At 44.8% G+C, this 18,136-nt stretch overlaps 1 protein-coding gene across 1 annotated transcript in view; it reads left to right on the top strand.

The window, feature by feature from the left end:
- LOC136644905 (transmembrane protein 150A-like) overlaps window positions 1–18,136 on the top strand; it is a 38,820-nt gene that overhangs the window by 12,374 nt on the left and 8,310 nt on the right. Inside the window, exons 2-5 of the mRNA XM_066621116.1 lie at window positions 11,404–11,451; window positions 14,093–14,164; window positions 14,876–14,943; window positions 15,942–16,069. Coding sequence (XP_066477213.1) covers window positions 11,404–11,451; window positions 14,093–14,164; window positions 14,876–14,943; window positions 15,942–16,069 — 316 coding nt within the window. The remainder of the gene's footprint in view (window positions 1–11,403; window positions 11,452–14,092; window positions 14,165–14,875; window positions 14,944–15,941; window positions 16,070–18,136) is intronic.

Raw genomic sequence — 18,136 nt, 5'->3', positions numbered from 1 at the left:
CTTAACGACGGGCCGCATATACGACGGTCAAAGCACAACAGAGAAGAACTTCTTAATGAACAAAGAATGGAGAAGTTCTTAATGAGGCAGTCAGGTCTCCCATAATTTGCAGCAGTGGTTCAGAGTTTATACAACCAAGGCCCAAATCCTAACCAACTTTCCAGTACTGGCATAGCGGTGCCAGTGGGGCATATGCTGCATCCTGCAGTTGGTGGCACTCACGGAGCCCTCCTCAAAGTAAGGGAATGTTCCCTTACCTCGGAGCTGCATTGCCCTTATGTTGGTGCTGGAAAGTGGGTTAGGATTGTGCCCAAAGAAGCTGTTAATGCAAAGAAGAGGCATAAAGAATCTACAGTAGCCTGTGCGGCCAGCTAGTATCTGGGAGTGCCTGTTTACACAACAAAGGCACTAGACTGGGCTGAATGTTCACTTAATGACCTAATCGAATAACAGATCGGAGACCGTATCCCTGCCGTTAAGTGGCACACACCTGTACTTTGTGTTTCGATATGTCACATAGAAACATCTGTGTGAAACTACCTAAAGAACTCCAGAGGATTCAGGTTGGGTGCTATCAGTATGTGAATTTGCATCTTCTTTTCATCTCATTTCAGATAGGCAAAGTACTGAACAGCAGTTTGAGAGTAATAAAAGTCATCCTGAGAATAGGAGTACGGTATAGACAGGGTAGCAATCCTCTTGAAGGATCAGATTTGAAGTCTTGGAGTGTGTTTTGACCTGGCTTTGCTCCTGCACATCCAAGTAATGATGATGATCAGGAATGCTTTTGCTTGCTTTTTCCAGAGATAATTGATCTGGCCGTTGAACTGTCTTAATCCTGCACAGGCTGGATTAGTGCAACATGGCCTAATCTGATTCTGCTTGGCTATTGAGGTCTTCATGAGAGGCTTTCTTCACGTCCCACCACAGACAGAAGTGTGTTTAGTGGGAACTTGGGATGAGGCCTGTTTTGCCATGGTGACTACTAAACTCTGAAACGTTTTGCCTTGAGACGTCTGTTCGATACTGATTTTTTGAAGGGATTTTGGTATGAGATGGAACAGTATTATTCTGCAGGACATTTGATGTGTAATTTAACATATTCTATTTGATACTGATGCCTGATCACTTTATGCAGCTATTTTTTTCTGTCTCCTAATTGCTTTTGGTTGAAGAGATTGTTTTAACTTCCTGTTGTTAAGCTGCCTAGAGAATTTATAGAAACAGTGGGGTGGTAAATAAATAAAAGCAAATAAGTGTAGATTTTGTTTGATTTGTGACTCTGAATGTTAAATCGTCATGGAGGATAAGAAGCAGCAGGAATCATCATTGTAGAGCTTAGAAAGAATGAATAGAAGTCTCTGTCACTGCTACTAGTGGGTATCTGTTATTTCCAAATGCCAAATACCTTTTATACTTCTTATAAAAGGTGCAAGAAAATTTCAGATCAGCTGTGGCTAAGTGTTCTGAAAATTAATTACTGGCTTGTCAAGATTCCCAAATTACTGCCTGTCTGTCCTTTATCCTGCATATCTACTTTGACATACTTCCAAAAGTTGCCCTTCGTATTCTGGTTTGCCCAGCTTAAATTGCTCGATAGTGGTAAGCAAAGCATGTGTGACATAGTGCAAAGAAGACCCAGTGAAAGAAAATAGCTTGCTAGTGATAATGAGGGGAGAGTTGCGGAGAGTCTGCCGATTCATGAGGCCAGGTGAAGTGTCTTCTTTGAATGGTGGGTTGGGGGGGGAAATGGTGAACTGGCAACACAGGGAGATGGTGTCCAGCACCCATGCCTCCCAGGCCCAGCGATCTATTCCATCTGTTTGCTGCTCTGTTTCTGTTCCATCCTCTCTTTGCTAGCTATATTTGGAGAATTAGCAATGGCTTGCCACCTTCTCCAGAGTTACTACTGAAGATTGTGGTGTCATGGCTGCAGGAGGAAGTATTGGTCACTGCTATTCAGCTCCTGATCACTCTCCTCCCCAGTCACTCTCCTGAAAGAGGACTGTCACCACTGCCTCCCCGCCCCCGTGGTCGGTCGGTCGGTCTGTCTGCCTGTCTGCCTGCCTGTCTGTCTGTCTGTCTGTCTGTCTGTCTGTCTGTCTGTCTGTCACTCTCTCTCTCTCTCTCTCTCTCACTCACTCACTCACTCAACCAGTTTAGAAGGTGGAAATAGGACAGGCACATGCATGCAAACGTGCATATCCCCTAAAAAAGAAAAGAGGGGAGAATTTGAGCACCACTTCAAGCACTAGTTTTGCTTGGGTCTGTGTGTGTAAATGTAGTGTGGAGAGCAGAGACCTGCTCCTCCTGACCTCAGATCTCTCTTTCCAAAGAGTTGGCCAGGTTGGTTCTGTGTCCTCTTTTGCCCTCAGAACTTCCTGACACCCTGCTAAAGTGGCACAAAGAAGTCTTTCTGGATTGTGCTTGATGTTGGTTGTGATCCAAGACCTGATTTCTGTGTCAGAAAATAAATGTGGGACCTCTGGAATTAAGGAAGAGGATTGAAAGAAAGCAGCAGCAGTGTGTGACTAGACTTTAAGAAAGAGGGAAGACTTGGTTCCACTGTCCTTCCCCCTCTAGTCCAGCTTCGGCAAGCTCCCTTTTAGATTTTCTTGGTGCTGAGGGTCATATTGGTGGGGCAGCTGCTAAGCTGGAAGATGGTAGATATGCTGAGCCCTTCAGAGTCATTTGGACTCTACTTATTTCTGCTGTGGCCAACTTGTGGCCCAAAAGGTTATTTCACAAGCATTTATTGGATTCTAGTTGTCATGGAATAGACAGTGATGTGTGTGACACTCAGAACTAAAACAAGCAGTTCCAAGAGCCTCAGGGGGCATATGCTAGTTGTTTTTTTTTTTTTGTCAGCAGTCGTTTTTCCCCACAAATGCCCACAGGCTGAATTACTGTTGAAATTGAGGGGAGTTTCAAAAGCAGTTTGTGATGTGTCATGCAGGAGTTGTCTGTTGAGAGGAAAAGGAAAGTATTCTACTGAGCTAGCGGAAATCTCTTAGAGGACTCTCCGTGCTCTTTAGAACCGATTTTAAGGCATTCCAGAACCCCGTATTGGTCATTACTGAACTGTTTTCCTCCACAATATAGAAAGTAAATGCTGCCTTGCTTGGGTAATGGTCACAGTTATTCATAATTTGCCACAAATATTCATAATTTATCACAAAAATACAAAACATTACCTATTGTGATCTTTATAATAACTAATGTGCAATATGCACACCCTGGCACAGATCGCATGATCTGAGAAGTATTTGTTTTTTTTTCACGTTCTTTATACCGTCCTTCCTCCAAAGAGCCCAGGGTGGTTATATAATGAAGCTGTTTTCCCATAGTTTGGCCTTTTACATAGAAATGCATGCACTAACTTGGTGCATTTGACAAGGGGATCATAGATTCATTTTCAGAGTGCTTTTATGTTCCCCGAAGCAAGACTGACAGTAAAACAATATCACTTTAAACCAGAGAGAACATTTCCAGAGACTACATCAGCACGGCCAGCAGGCATCAATCATAATGCAGCATGCAGATACCACACCCTTATTATTAGCCATGTATCCAAGGAGCCAGTCCGCTCGCGGACATGGAGGATCAGTTCCATGATGTTGCCCTACACTAGGGGTGTCCAAAGTTTTTGGCAGGAGGGCCACATCATCCCTCTGACACTATGCCTGGGGCCAGGGAAAAAAGAATTAATTGAGATTTAAAATTTGAATAAATTTACATAAGTTTACATAAATGAATATATTAAAGATGAACTTATATGAATGAAAGAAGGTTTTGCAATAGCTCAAGACCTATAAAAGGCCTTGCACAAAGCAAGGCTGGCCTTTCCTTTGCTGCTACTAGTGCATCACAGACGTGAAACAGCAAGCAGTGGAGGGAGCGAGAGGTCAAACTGCTGAGAGCAGTTGCGTTGGGCCAGTGCGGGCTCCAACAAATTTACGGGGGGACAGAGGCTCATTGGATACTAGGGGCTCCTTGAGGGCCGCATTGGGAGTCCTCAAGGGCCACAAGTGGCTCCAGGGCTGGGGTTTGGACAGACCTGCCCTACACCATTGCACAGACACACACACACAACAGAGCATCCTTACCAGTGTGAATGGCTGGAACACAGTTAGCTTAAGCTTTGTCCCTGTAATGCTCATGTGATTTCTGCAGATGGTAGACTGGTTGCTTAGACTGCATTCAGCCTTCAGGAGATCTGTTTGATGGGAAAACACACAGGGAAGAAAGGGAACACACACGCACTCTTGGCACTGTACCCAACCAATGCCATGTTTTGGCTGGAAAAGAATATACATGAAGAACCAACCCTGCCATGCACAGGAGTTCAGGTCCTACTGACGAAACAATGGCCCTGTGAGGGGAAAGACTTTTTTTGCAGAAGGAGGGAGGCAGGAGGACAAGCAACAATGGGAGACACAGCTTCCAGGAAGCAGTCTCATGACCTCCCCATTATGTCAATGGGAATGAACTCTGAAAGAGGAGGTGGGAGGCTGAGTTCCACTGTGTAGAACCAAGGCACAGCTCCTCTTCTGAACATCTGACCAGCAAAAGAAGAGGTGAAGGTAGAACCCACACCTCACACTGTGATGCGGAGCAGCTTTCTTACCACACAGTCACAGGAGCAGTCAGGAGGATGACTCCTGATGATCACAGAATAAGCCGTATGTACCAGGGTGGAGAGTTCTGTAGAAGGAATTGTAGCCCTGCGGAACAGCATTGCTGTAATGACCCTTCTGTTAGACCTTTCTAGCATGCTGGAGGCTTCTGTGATGCCTCAGCATGCTGAGAGAGCTGCTGTGTCATAAGAAGTAGCCAAGTTTGCACTGTTGTGCTGTGTATTGTTTCAGCATCTTCCTTCCAAATGGACCAGTAAACAAAGGACCAGGCTATGAGCCTGGTCATTGGATTGTGAGGCCCACCTGATTTTCAGGAGTGGGAAATTCAAGTGGTTCAGGTGACACCCCCCTGTATATAATCCCACAAGTAAAGCAGGGCTAATGCCTGCAGGTTATAAAACACACACACCTTCCTGGTTGCATTTGTCCGAGTCTGATTCTGTTTCATGGGGCTTGCTTGCCTCTCATCCTGCTAATGAATGGGACAAGGCTGATGAACTTGCAGCAACATGAGTAAGGGGGAACCCCCAACCTTTTCCTTTTGATTGTCATTGCTTTTTTGTTAATGCTTGCCTCTTCTTTCCTTCATTGTTTTGATATCTTTTCTAGCAACTTAATAAACTTCCTGTGATTTTACTGCGTGGTTTCAGTAGAGTTATCACATCTCCCACACCATTGACATTCTGCCACTGTTTGATTTAAGGGGAGTCCCTGGATTTTGGGACTCTTTTTTTGACTTTGGAAGGAGATTTTTCTAGGCAACCTCCTTTTGTCTTGGCTCTCCAACTTTCAGTGGTGGCAGCAAGAGTACTTTTCCCCCCAAAGTAACCCAGTTACAAGGTGGAGGTGGGTGCTGGTCACTAGCCATTGCACCCATCTTGCTTCTGGCTACCCGTCTTGCTTCTGGCTACCTGTACAATAGCTTTGGCATGTGAGATCCTTTGTTAGAGTCTTTGATGCGATCACCCAGCAAAACCATTGGGAGGAGCTTCCTGAACCAAGACACATGTGAGAGTATGCAATGCCCAAGTACACTGATGACTCTTATAGCAGTCGATTCACCCACACTTACTACCATCCAACAGTGTGGTTAACTGTAACAACAGTAATCGAGAGGGGCAGGGGTTGTGGAGAGCCCTAGCGCCTTACCCTTGCTTGAGCTCCAAGTGGCCATAGAGTAGAGATGATGTCGACCCTGAGTTGAGGTGTAATGGTGGAGGATCTTCCAGGTCCTTCTTTCAGTGCTATTCCCATTCTGAAGGCTACTGAGATGAGTCACAAGCAAGGAAAAGGCTCTTTTAATTATTTCCTATTTACGCAAATGCAGATGAAGAGCTGCCATAGTCCAAGCTTTTTCTGAGTGTGGGTGGCAGAGTGAGTTCTGCTAGCAAGACAGATGACTAAGATTACCAGCCAACCTTCTGTCCTTGTCAGATTCCTGTGCCACTGAAAGCTGCTCCACAAATGGCACATGTAACTTTCTTCCTCGTAGCATCCTAGGTATGGCTTCATTAGCTATATAGTATAATTAAATCAAGCAGTTTGCAAGTGTATAAGAACTCTGCCAGAGTAAAAAATTGACTTTCCCATGGAGAACACTTGGATTTGCACTGGGTGCTACTGATCAGGTTGCAGACCTTGTCTGCATGGAACTGGGACTGGGAACAGCAACAATTAACAGTCAACCAGTGCCACAATTAGGGCCTGGACCTGCTTGCTCAGTACATGTTTAGTGTGACGCTAACTATGTGCTCTTCAAAATTCCTTGCATTGGCTTTTCTCCCCCATCTGTAGCACCTCCACTGGTCCACATTTGAAGATTCACCTGTTGGGGCAGATACTGCTCCATTGAGGCAATACTCAGCTCTCCCCTGTAAGGAGCTGTAGCGCCTGTTCTGTTCCCTGTGGCCAGGCTTTGTTCCTGCTAGGCGAAAGGACTGTGAATGGTTGGCTAATAAAAGCAGTGGCTGAAATGGAGTGACCAACAGTGCCGCCTCTGCTCTTTGCTGTTTACTAGCTGGGAAGCTATCCCATGTGTTGGTTTTCATAGACAACAGGTTGTCTGTGCGGTGGAATTATTACATACAAGAGTCACTGCTACTAGGTGCTGAAAGGTGTTGATCCAATACGCAGTTTCCACATCTTGGAGAAGTTGGAGGAAAATGGGAGATGTTTGCAGCTGTTGTATTATTATTATTATTATTAACAGTATTTATATACCGCTTTTCAACTCGAAGTTCACAAAGCGGTTTACAGAGAAAAATCAAATAACTAAATGGCTCCCTGTCCCAAAAGGGCTCACAATCTAAAAAGATGCAAATGAATACCAGCAGACAGCCACTAGAACAGACAGTGCTGGGGTGAGGTGGGCCAGTTACTCTCCCCCTGCTAAAAAAAGGAGCACCCACTTGAAAAAGTGCCTCTTACCCAATTAGCAGGGGTATGTTGTAGCACGAAGTACTCCTGCCTTGCTTTCCTGTGTGAAGCCCTGTGTGAAGCCTTGCAGTATGGTCCACTTGGAGGATGAAAATAGAGGTTCCTGTTGGGTGTTGGTCCTGAGGCAGGGTGCCTGTGAAAGTTTAGAGAAGACTAGAGTTGGCTGTATGCTCTTCCATTGCTGGTTACCACACCAAGCTGTTTGCACTGACGACTGAGCTTATCTGGTTTGTGTGAACTACCCCTTTTACTGGGTTTCCCCTCACCAAGTCTCCACTAAGTTATCCAGGCATGAAGCCAGAATTACTGAACTGTGAACTCTGTTTGGTATCTGGGTTTTCTGACATAGGACTAAGAATGTTCCATAACTGCCTGCAATGTTCAGGCCTCGCTTTACACATCAGAAAGTGTCCACAGTTGCCGCCTGAATGGGAATGTGTTAGTAAGCCCCAGTGCTGGTACGCTGTGCAGCTTCACTCCACCTCCTCTGGAATAACTTTGTCTGCAGTGGCAAATGCCCAGTGTTCCTTACAATGGTGGAGAAATGGTCTAAAATGGAAGATGTCTTCCCCAAGAGGGGTGGAGATGCAGAGCATGTCAGTGCTGGGGGCAGAGCTTGCTTCATCATGTCTGTGTAGGTGGAGTGAGGAGAAGGAGGCTGGCTGTAGCTTTTGACTCTCAGTTGAGTTCAGTAAGAAGGGCTTGACTTACCCTGTCTCTAATGTTGTTGGTGTTCTGTCACAGGGGGAGCAAGGCGAGGCTGAGGTCTGAAGGAGCTTAGGATGCCAACTGAGTTCTGGTCCATCCCTGAGCCTCCCTAGCCAACACCCAACCTCCTACACTGGTGGAGTTGCATTAATGTCAGGTTTCACTAACTTAAAATTATGTGACATGTCACTGTAGATACCCAACAGCAGTATAGCTTCAGGATATGCTGAAGCAAGGGAATTTGATTGGTGCCTAAACCCCTCCCTCAAGCTAGATGGAGCACACCTATACATAGTCAATGTAACTGACAATTTAAACATGATTTTTATCTACCTTGTATTGTAAGCTCCGTAGGACAGGTACCTTTCTGTTTGTTTGGTACTCTGTAAAATGCAATGCATGCTGCTGCTACACAGAAATCAGTAGGTGAATGATATCTTGGAGCATATGGTTTGCATAGCAGACGTTGAGCGTGAAACAGATTCTTACTGTATTTTTCACATTTTTATACTGACTTTCCTCCAAGGAGCTTAGGGTGGTGTACATGATTCCTCCGCTCCTTTTGTCCTTGCAACAACCCTGTGAGGTAGGTGAGGCTGAGAGATGGTGACTGGCCGGAGGTCGCCCAGGAAGCTTCATGGCTGAGAGGGGATTTGAACCTGGATCTTCCAGGTCTAAATCCAGCTCCCGAACCATACTGTTACTGTTGGCAACCTTCAGTCTCGAGAGACTCTGGTATCACGCTCTGAGTGGTGGTTCTGAAACAGCGTCTAGTGTGGCTGAAAAGGCCGAGTCGGGAGTGACAATCCCTTCCACACCGGGAGCAAGTGCAGTCTGTCCCTGGTCTGTCTCCCTGGCTATGGGCCTCCCTTCTTTGCCTCTTTGCCTCAGACTGTTGGCCAAGTGTCTCTTCAAACTGGGAAAGGCCATGCTGCACAGCCTGCCTCCAAGCGGGCCGCTCAGAGGCCAGGGTTTCCCACCTGTTGAGGTCCACTCCTAAGGCCTTCAGATCCCTCTCGCAGATGTCCTTGTATCGCAGCTGTTGTCTACCTGTAGGGTGCTTTCCTTGCACGTACAGTGACTACACCATCCTGGCACCATCCAGAGCTCTGCAACCACACTGTGGGCTTGAGGGGTGGATTGCCTGCTTACTGTAGGCTTGATGGGAAGAGATTCCATGTCTCAGGGAAATTACTATTTTCAAAAAAAATCAGCTTTCAATGGGTAGCAACACCAACCGGAGTCGTATCAACTATCAAAAGTGCACAGTTAGTAATGTTTCCTGTTTAGTGGAGAGTGAAGGATGTGGTACGAGTGCTATCTAAGCATGTCAGTGGTCGAAAGCCTCACAAACTCGGCATTTGCAACATGCTTTGGCTTGTACAATCACTGGATGCTTATAGCTTACATGTCCTTGTCTCCAGAGCTAGAGCACAGGAAGGCCCCACAGCCCTTCCTTCTGTTGGACCACACCGTGTTGCTCATAACATCATCGTACTGGAAGGGACCTGGAGGAGTTCTGGTATCTGCATCCCTCTGTGGAGTATCCTCTCTCCGTTGGTCCAACAATGAACAGTGAATAATTATGGAGCATGATGCAGGCTGGGTCCCCCCTTTGCATGCAGCAACAGATGGTACAAAAAATTATATGTTCCCGGTCTGGCTGCTCTCTTAGACCAAACTAAATGTGACATTTAATGTGTTAATAGTTCCAGTGGCCTTAATTTTTCTTCAGTCAACAGCAGCTAGATCCTCTGTGCATATTGGGACCATGATAGAAGACTGGTTGCCTTTAACCTTTCCCCTGCCACGGACAGCCTGATCTATGGGGAAAGCTAATCCTGCTGCTATTGACTAAGGAAAAAGTAGGGCTAATATCTTTATTATAGTCTTTAAATGTCACATGTTGTCTGGCCTTCGGAGCAATACCCTTCCTGAATTGCTGTGCCCCTTTTGAGTTTGCTAATGTGTATTTCATGGGATGCTAATAAACATGTTTGTGAAAAATGATTCACATGTATTTTTTTTAGTGGTGGTTTGTGCATGGATTGCCTTTCTGCACTCAGTCCTACAGTGCTAAAGGATAGGGATTAGCAGGAAAAATCCTATACTGAGTGCTTGCAGGCAGGAACACGTGCTGGGCTCTAGAATCATAGTCATTTTGGGGGGGTTGGCAGGGGAGCTAGCTGGGTTTGACACACTTCCCTTAGCAAAGATCCTCAGACCTGAGGTCCCACCCTGCTGTTGTATCACTTCTAATATTCAGTTCCAACTTTGCTAGGCTCCATTTACTGTTGCTGCTCAACATACAACTGTGTGGAGGCTTGTTTTAGTAGTTGAAAGTGCTTGGGGGGAGAAAAGGTGAGCTGTGTTGCTGTGACTGAGGTTGCCAGGTCTGCATGGGGAGCCCCGTTACTCTCCAGAATAAATTTAGTCTTAAGTTTTGTCAAGTGATAGAACAAACTTTTGCTTCACCCTGATGGTTTTCAAGCAGCGTTGTGTGATCAGTCCTGTCAGCATTTGCTCCTGTCGACGCAGTAGTCTCAAGGATTTGAGGAGAGAAGAATTTTTTGTGATTTTTGTGCAGATCCGCTTCTTGGTCAATAAACCTATGGCAGTCCCAGATGCTCATACGGCGCTGGCAGTCCAAGGCAGCTCAGTCACTCTAGACAACACACTCCCAACTGAAGCTTAAGATAGGGAGACTGTTTCATTTCCTTAGGATGCCTTGGATGCTATTGAGAGGATCACACAGCAGGCTAAAAGAAGCATGGAAGGTGTTCCAGTAAGTTGGTCTCTTGAGGACAGAGGGATGAACAGATGGAGCAGCAAGACAGAAAGTGACTTTTGAAAGTGGACAATAGGAAAGTGGGGACTAAGGGAGTATGATTGTTTAGTTGACACACAACTTTTAAGTTTAGTGCTTGTTCAATTTTTCAGGGCCAAACTACATGCTATGGGCAGCCTGTTATTGGGGATGAAGGCATGTGTTTTTCTGAGTAATTAGCAGCCATTGAACTCTCAATTCAGATAGGAATTATGGCAGGGCAAGGGTTAAAGCACCCCTCCCTGCATGTGATGGTGCCAATATGAATGGCACCTGGCACCTGTGACAATATGAATGGCCCCTGTGACTACTATTGACTTGAGAGACAACAAGGCCATCAGCTGTAACAGCTTCCCTGGATGGGTAGTTCCTTAGCCCTGTGAAGCTGATCACTATTCCCACTTTACAGATCGGGAACTGTAATGGGGCCTGGTTACTGACAGATGTTATGTATGAACTCAGTGGAAACTCACAGACCGCAGATTGAAACAGCACAGATGTATGAAACGTTATGGCCAAGATGTGGCTTTGCTATAAAGGTTCCACCAACCTACGTATTTTTACAGGTGGGCAACTGAGGCCAAGAGAAGTAACTGCAGAAGGCTGCATCTCATATCTATGCCTGAAGAGGGATTTGGACTTCCTGGAATAGCCTGTCTATTGCACACTGTTGATGTGCGCTGTTGAGCATGGCGGGTGTGGATGCTATGTAAAGCACAGAGCTACGAGATGATTGCTGAGTGTTTTGAATGAGATTGTAAAGCATAACTACTTATCTCTTTTTGTTCCCTACAGATATGCCATGGCACTCTCCAACAATCACATCTGCCCAGTCCATAACTGGTAAGAGGCTGTTCTGCACAGTTGGTGACATTTCTGTTAGTGTGTGTGTGTGGGTTTTCCAGAGTGGTGGGATGGACCACTTGACCGATCTTAGCTTGATTTCTTGTACTCTGCTCCTTGCCAGTAATGGGGAGAATGCCTTGATTTGGCATTAAAAAGTAACAGGGAAACTTATTTTTAGACTCTGTGTTTGCAGTCTCTCAAAGCAGAATTGAGCTGCTTGGGTGAGACAAATTGATGTCTAGCCAAGGATGAGAGGCCTCAAGGCCTGAAAGTTTGCATTTACCCTAATTACACCCCTGTTCATGCAGCCTGCCATTTATCGTGCAGAATCTTTTCCTTGTTTCAGAATTATAGCTTTTTCTTAAAGGAGCAAGTTAGTGGCCTTCATGCTTGTGGAGAAAAATGTAGGCGTGTCTGGACACTTTCTGTTTCAAGTTCTTGAGGAAGCAAGAGCTAGACTCTTCTTTTTCTCCCTTGGAACTCACGTCCACCCTGTCTAACCAATGACCTCAGAAAAGGAATGGACTTTCATGAGGAATAGAACAAGTAGTTACACTTTACTGACAGTGTCTGCTTGGGGCCAAAAAATACTCTGAATGCCTCCCTTTTGTCACATTTGGCAGTTCAGTGAAGACCTCCTCCAGTATAAAAGTTAAGGTGCACTGATTTACCCTAATTTTAATGAATATAATGTACAGCTCTGTCTATTAAATAAATGTATATTTATTGACACAGTTCACTGACAAATGAACAGTCTTAAATGTTTCACATCTGCAACACTTCAATCTTTTTGCGGATGCTGGTTTTATTTTTACACAGTTGTCTTCCCCAGCATTGAGCGTTAAAAGCTCATGATGTTCCCATGCAGCTACTTTTTTTGAATGTCCATGCAATAAAAAGCATTTGTAATACTTGTGCCCCAAATTTCCTCTTGAGATGGGTATTTGAGGTATCACATTTGCCCAGTACTCAGATCTTGGTTAGTTCTTTGTTTCTGGGAAAATGCAATTGTAATCCTTTAGGTTGCATATCCATTGCTGTTGTGATTGCCATGTGGAATATGGTTGTACTGCCACTTGTGACAAATAGCATGAAGCCTGTATTGTCTGTTCTGCTGTGGGAAAGGCAGTTTCACTGGTTTTTTTTGCTTCTGTGGGTTTTGAGAGGTCAAAAAGCTCCAGAGGCGAATGCCAACAAAGCAACCTCCACTCAGTTTTGTGAACCTGTGAGTTTGTTTTAGTTCTAGGAAGATTGTCTTCCACTCTGGCTCATCTAAACTTTTAACATATGAAAACAAACAAAGAAGGTGGAACTTTAACCTTTATTGCAGGGTGGGAGTAGGAAGGGTAGCAGAGTTATCTTGAGCTGTCCTCTCCCATTGATCAAGTGGGAAGATCTGGTAGTACTTCAAAAGCTTTTGGGAATATCTTGGTGACTTAAAACTGTGGTAGGCACTTGAGGTTTTCTTTACTTTTTATTTTGATCCTGCAGAAAAGTCTCTCCATTAATTATGAAGCACTACAGAAGTTTCTACAGTAAAGGCTAAGATGAGCTCCCTGATCTTGGAAGCTAAGCAGGGTTAGGCCTGGTTAGTACTTGGACGGGAGACCGTCTGGGAATACCAGGTGCTGTAGGCTTATACCATAGTCTTTCGATACTGAAGGTTGCCAACCATCGAGTGGAATTCTGAACATAATTCTGCCCCAGCTTTCACAAAGCTCCGCAACAGTCTCTGTACCATTTTTAAACTTAGCCAAGGGTGAAATTATTCCAGCGGAGATACAGAATGTACAGGGGGAGATGAGGCTGAGAAATGGCAGCAGGGACTCTTTTCCCCAAACAGTTCAGCTGAGAAAGGGACTGTATTTAGTTTGATTCTGCTCTTCCATCTGGCAAATATTTGATTAAAAGTGGAAGATAAAATATACATATCCATACCATTTCCTGTAAAGTACTTTCTTCTGACTTAGATGGAAAGAATCCACCATGTTTTCAATTGCTTCTGTAGCATAAACAACAAAATGATAATGTTGAATTGAACCAAGAGCTCTGTGGTTTGGGGGGAGAGAGAGAGTGGGCAGGCAGGTAGGCAGGGGAATGCAGATGCCTGCATTCTGGCATTCATCTAATTTATAATTATAATTCGTATAATTTTGTGGTATATAAATTAAGGTTGGGTAGAAGCAGGGCAGATCATGGCTGTCTGGGTTTTTTTTTGTGGTGAGGGGAATATTGAGTGCTTGCAACTTGCAAGCCCTACGCCTTCTGATTAGGTTCAAGTTCAGACATTCCCGGCAGCACCCATCTCTTGCTGTACTTCGACAAGTCATCAGATGCTGGTTCTAATTTATACTTTGCCAGTCTGTGTTAATTGTGTATTCTGCCGTTTCCATGTCGGCACCCCAAATTGCTTTGCTTCAGTGGAGCAAGGTTTGTAGCCACAACTTGGTGACAGAGAGGGACAGACCCTCACCTTTGGCTGTCTTCAGGTGCAGGATTCCTGTATGTGTGACTGCATGGATGAAGAATGCCACTTACCACAATTTGGAAGGGCTGAAAAACAGTTTCTCAAATGATTGCATAATTCAGTGGCGCAAAGGATTCATGCAACATATTTTCATCCCATTCTCCTTTACAGGATTTACAACCAGTCTTGTGAAATGGATAGCCCCATTTCCTGCTGCACACCAGATCATGTTCCTCTTGTCAGGTAAGGAATTTTGATCTCTGAAGACCTTGGAGAGAGCCACAAAGTATTGCATCACCTATTAGATAGTATTCCTTAATTCGCTTGGACTATCTAGAAAGTGTTAATTTGACATAGAGCTGAATTTTTAAGAAGCGGGAACTGGTCTTCATGTGATACATCATTTGCCTAGAGCAGGGGTGTCCAAAGTTTTTGGCATGAGGGCCACATCATCTCTCTGACACTGTGTTGGTGGCCGGGGAAAATTTTTACATTTAAAATTTGAATAAATTTACATAAGTTTACATACATGAATATATTAAAGACGAACTTATATGAATGAATGAATGAATGAAGGTCTTGCAATAACTCAAGACCTATAAAAGGCCTTGCACAAAGAAAGGTTGGCCTTTCCTTGCTGCTGCATCACTGACATGAAACAGCAAGCAGTGGAGGAAGCCCTCATCCCACAGCTCACACAAGAGATCAAACAGTTGCCCTCATGCTGAGGGCAGTTGCGTCGGGCCAGTGTGGGCTCCAACAAATCTCTGGAGGGCCAGAGGCTCATTGGAGACTGGGGGCTCCCTGAGGGCCGCATTGAGAGACCTCGAGGGCCGCATGTGGCCCCAGGGCCGGGGTTTGGGCACCCCTGGCCTAGAGTGTCCAAAAAATCAAAAAGCTGCTTCCTTTTATGGTCTTATGAGAGTTACATTCCCTGATGTTTCCTCCCTACAGCAAGTGTGGCACGTTACCCCCAGAGAGCTGCTTCTTCAGTCTGATCTGCAGCCTGGGTTCGTTCATGGGTGAGTTTTTGTCACAGAGGAAAGGTGGGAATGACTATAGCTTGAGTGATCTGGCTGGCCCTGGATTCTCAGCATGGCCCAATGATATGTGGTCAATGGAGAAGGCTACGGAATGTTGCTTGTATGGTGAGGGCCCTTGGGTGGGGTAGATGCAGGATCAACTCCAACCAAGTTCCCATTTTTAGGCTTGAAAACATCCTCGGCCTTCATCTAAACTGCTTGAGTGCAGAGTGCCTCATACTTTCTGTCAGACATCCAAAGCTTGTGCCAAGGAAAGCAAAATGTAAGAAGCTGAGCACGTTTGCATAATCCTGTTTGGTTTTTGTGTTTGGAACAAGAAAGGTCTTGCCAAGAGTTTAACTTTAAGATCTGATGCTAGTGTTTGCGAGTGTTTTATGGAATTGCTTTGTTGCTTGGCTTGGCATCAGTGCAGACCACTCAGAAACTACAGGCTGCAGTGGAAACTAAAAACGCACCCATGTTTGCATTTGGATTATTTTTGGCAAGGAGCAGGCCACCACCAGAACACAAATTATGGAAAAATGGTTGAGGTGCCTGAAGAGGGAAATATTGATGGAAGGCTGTGAAGAAGAGACAAGTCATACATGCTACAGTTTCTCTGTGCCTTGTACACAGGAGTTTGATGATGCTGCCTCCATGGTTTGAAATGTATATTCATAACCCAAGAGTCAATTTTCCTTTTTTAAAATAAGAACTGGAATTATTAGACATCCCAACATTGCACTGAAGGTGTGAAACTGGAGATTTCTTCTTGCATGAAATTGTAGAGGACCAACAACCCTACTTATTCTCTCTGGACACTGTCTGGCAGGCTCTCATTCTTTTGCCAGCTGTTGTGAATGTCCAGGTGTGAAGCCTGGATATTTTTGCCATTTTCCTTATTTTTTGCTGGAGCAGGATGGTGGGTCTCTTGTTTGCAGTCTGAGTGGACAGGTTTCAGCCAGTGGTTGAAGCTGACCTTTGTTTCCTTCTCCTAGTGGTGCTGGTCGGCCTGCTGAGATATGCACATGTGATAGAACATTATGGCTCTTCCCTTCTCAACACCTTGGGACTGGCTTCTGGCTGGATCTGTGCAGCTGGCCTCATTATAGTAGGCAACTTTCAGGTAAGGCAACATTCTCCTTGTCTAGAAAGACCAAAGAGGAGCCAATTTGGGTTATAGATATGGCTGTACCAATCAATACTGTGTGGTACCTCTGGCACGAAGCCTCTTGATGGTGACTGGCTGCTATCCAAATATTTGCACTTAAGCTTTTGTAAGAGACCTGGGAACTATCAACTGGGGTGCAAATCCTCACAGAAGTGTAGTTTTGTGGGACAAGCTGTTGACTGAAAAGGCATACCAGAAGGTAAAAAAGCTTAACTGTCAGAAACCCAGAGGCAGCAAAGCTGAAGGAAGGTTGCAGTCAGGAGCAGTCCCAGCTGATCCACTACCTGAAAAGTTATGAAAAGATGCCACTCCTTTGCTCACATTCTGCTGTCCCATCCACCAGCGTGCATGCACTAAGCATGCAGATGTCCCCATGCCCCCCTTTTTTGTTTGTTTGCTGCAACTTATAATCTGAGTGGATCCCCTCTACCCTACAAGGAGGTGGCAGGGATGGTAGGGGGGACACCCCCCCCGTTCCAGGCCAGGATAAGAGGTGGGTGGGCGGGGAGCAACAGTGACCACATCTCCCCTCCCCAGCACTGATTAAGGCCTGGAGAAGAGGTAAGGAGGCAGAGGGGGCAATGCCGACTTCCCAAATCTCCCCCCCCCCCGAATTGGACTGGTAAGTTGGGACCTTGACCATGGGAGGCAGTTGCAGCATCAGCAAATAAATTTTTTTTAGCTTCATAATTATTGACTGGGTATAAATTTGGACTCCACTGGATTCAAACCAAAGTTTAATGTTCATGGTGAGTAAATATATTTAAGAATTTAAATTCTTCTTCACCCATTTTTGCCCAGCCCACAGGTATATACATTTTCTCCCTGTTGTGAATATGCAACATTGGGCAGAAATGGCTTAAACATTGCTGCTGTCAAACATCTTTCTTGTGGCTCTCAAATATCTGAAATTTATTGTGTGTGGCTCTTACATTAAGCAAGTTCGGCTACCCCGATCTAGGGCACTGAAGAAAATGAGGTGCCTGTTTGTTAGGGCAGTATGTGGGATGGAGATACCTTCAGGAAGGCAAATGCTGTCCATTTTCCTTTACTGCACTTGCAGTAGTTCTGCTCATCCCACTTCTTCTCTTCCATTCACTTAAGAGAGAAAAGTGGGCTTTCTTTCTCTTTTATGTCCTTCCTTCTTGCTTCCTTCTCATATTTTCTCTAGTTTGCCAAGATGGGTCCTTTGTGCCTTTGTCTTTCTCTGGGTCACATTACACCTTATGTGTATGCTTATCTAAATAGCACCTATGGTGTCCCTTGTGGATCAGAACTATGGCATGAGGAAGTGGGGGCTTACATTCTCATGGATGTCTCTGATCTGGATACTATCTAGTCACACATACCCCTCTCATAAGCACGTTGGTGTCCAACAATGTGTAGTTTAACCTACATATCTCTATGTACTTACTGTTGGTGAGTGCAATGATTTTTGAATGACAAAATTCAGAGTTCATTCTGTGAGAGGCAGAAATGCATTAGAATTATTTTCTAACTTATAAACAAGAAAAAGGGGGAGGGGGAAACTATCTCCTTGACAGCAACCAAAGAAGCAAGGAGATTTTTTTTTTTTTAAAAGCTGTTCTTGGAATGTTTACAACTCTGTGAAGTAGGATGGCAGGTGGCGGAATAAAAATTTACAGATAGAACATGTCTGGTTACAGGTAGCACAAACATCACTGGAAGGTTGGAATGCGATTGTAAATTGACCTTGTGTGGCCATAAATCAGTTTTAAAAACTGGGTATAAGAGCATTTAAAGTTGCATTTCTGTCTTTCACGTATGTGCACTCGGCAGGAGAGAGGTGTACTTGAGACTGATTTCACATGTGTAAGTTTGACTGGGGACGACACTCATGTCAAACAAGTGCATTTTTTAATCAAGTAATGAAATACTATTGGCTTTTTCATTACTTTGCTGCATTTTTGTTGCTGTCTATCTTATCCCTCCCCTGTCCTTGCTACTACTCTTTGGTGGTTTTATAATATTTTAGAGATATTTGTTTAAAGAACTATATCT

The sequence above is a fragment of the Tiliqua scincoides genome, chromosome 3 (assembly GCF_035046505.1).
Source record: "Tiliqua scincoides isolate rTilSci1 chromosome 3, rTilSci1.hap2, whole genome shotgun sequence".
NCBI lineage: Eukaryota > Metazoa > Chordata > Lepidosauria > Squamata > Scincidae > Tiliqua > Tiliqua scincoides.
This window is presented reverse-complemented; position numbering and strand designations above follow the sequence as displayed.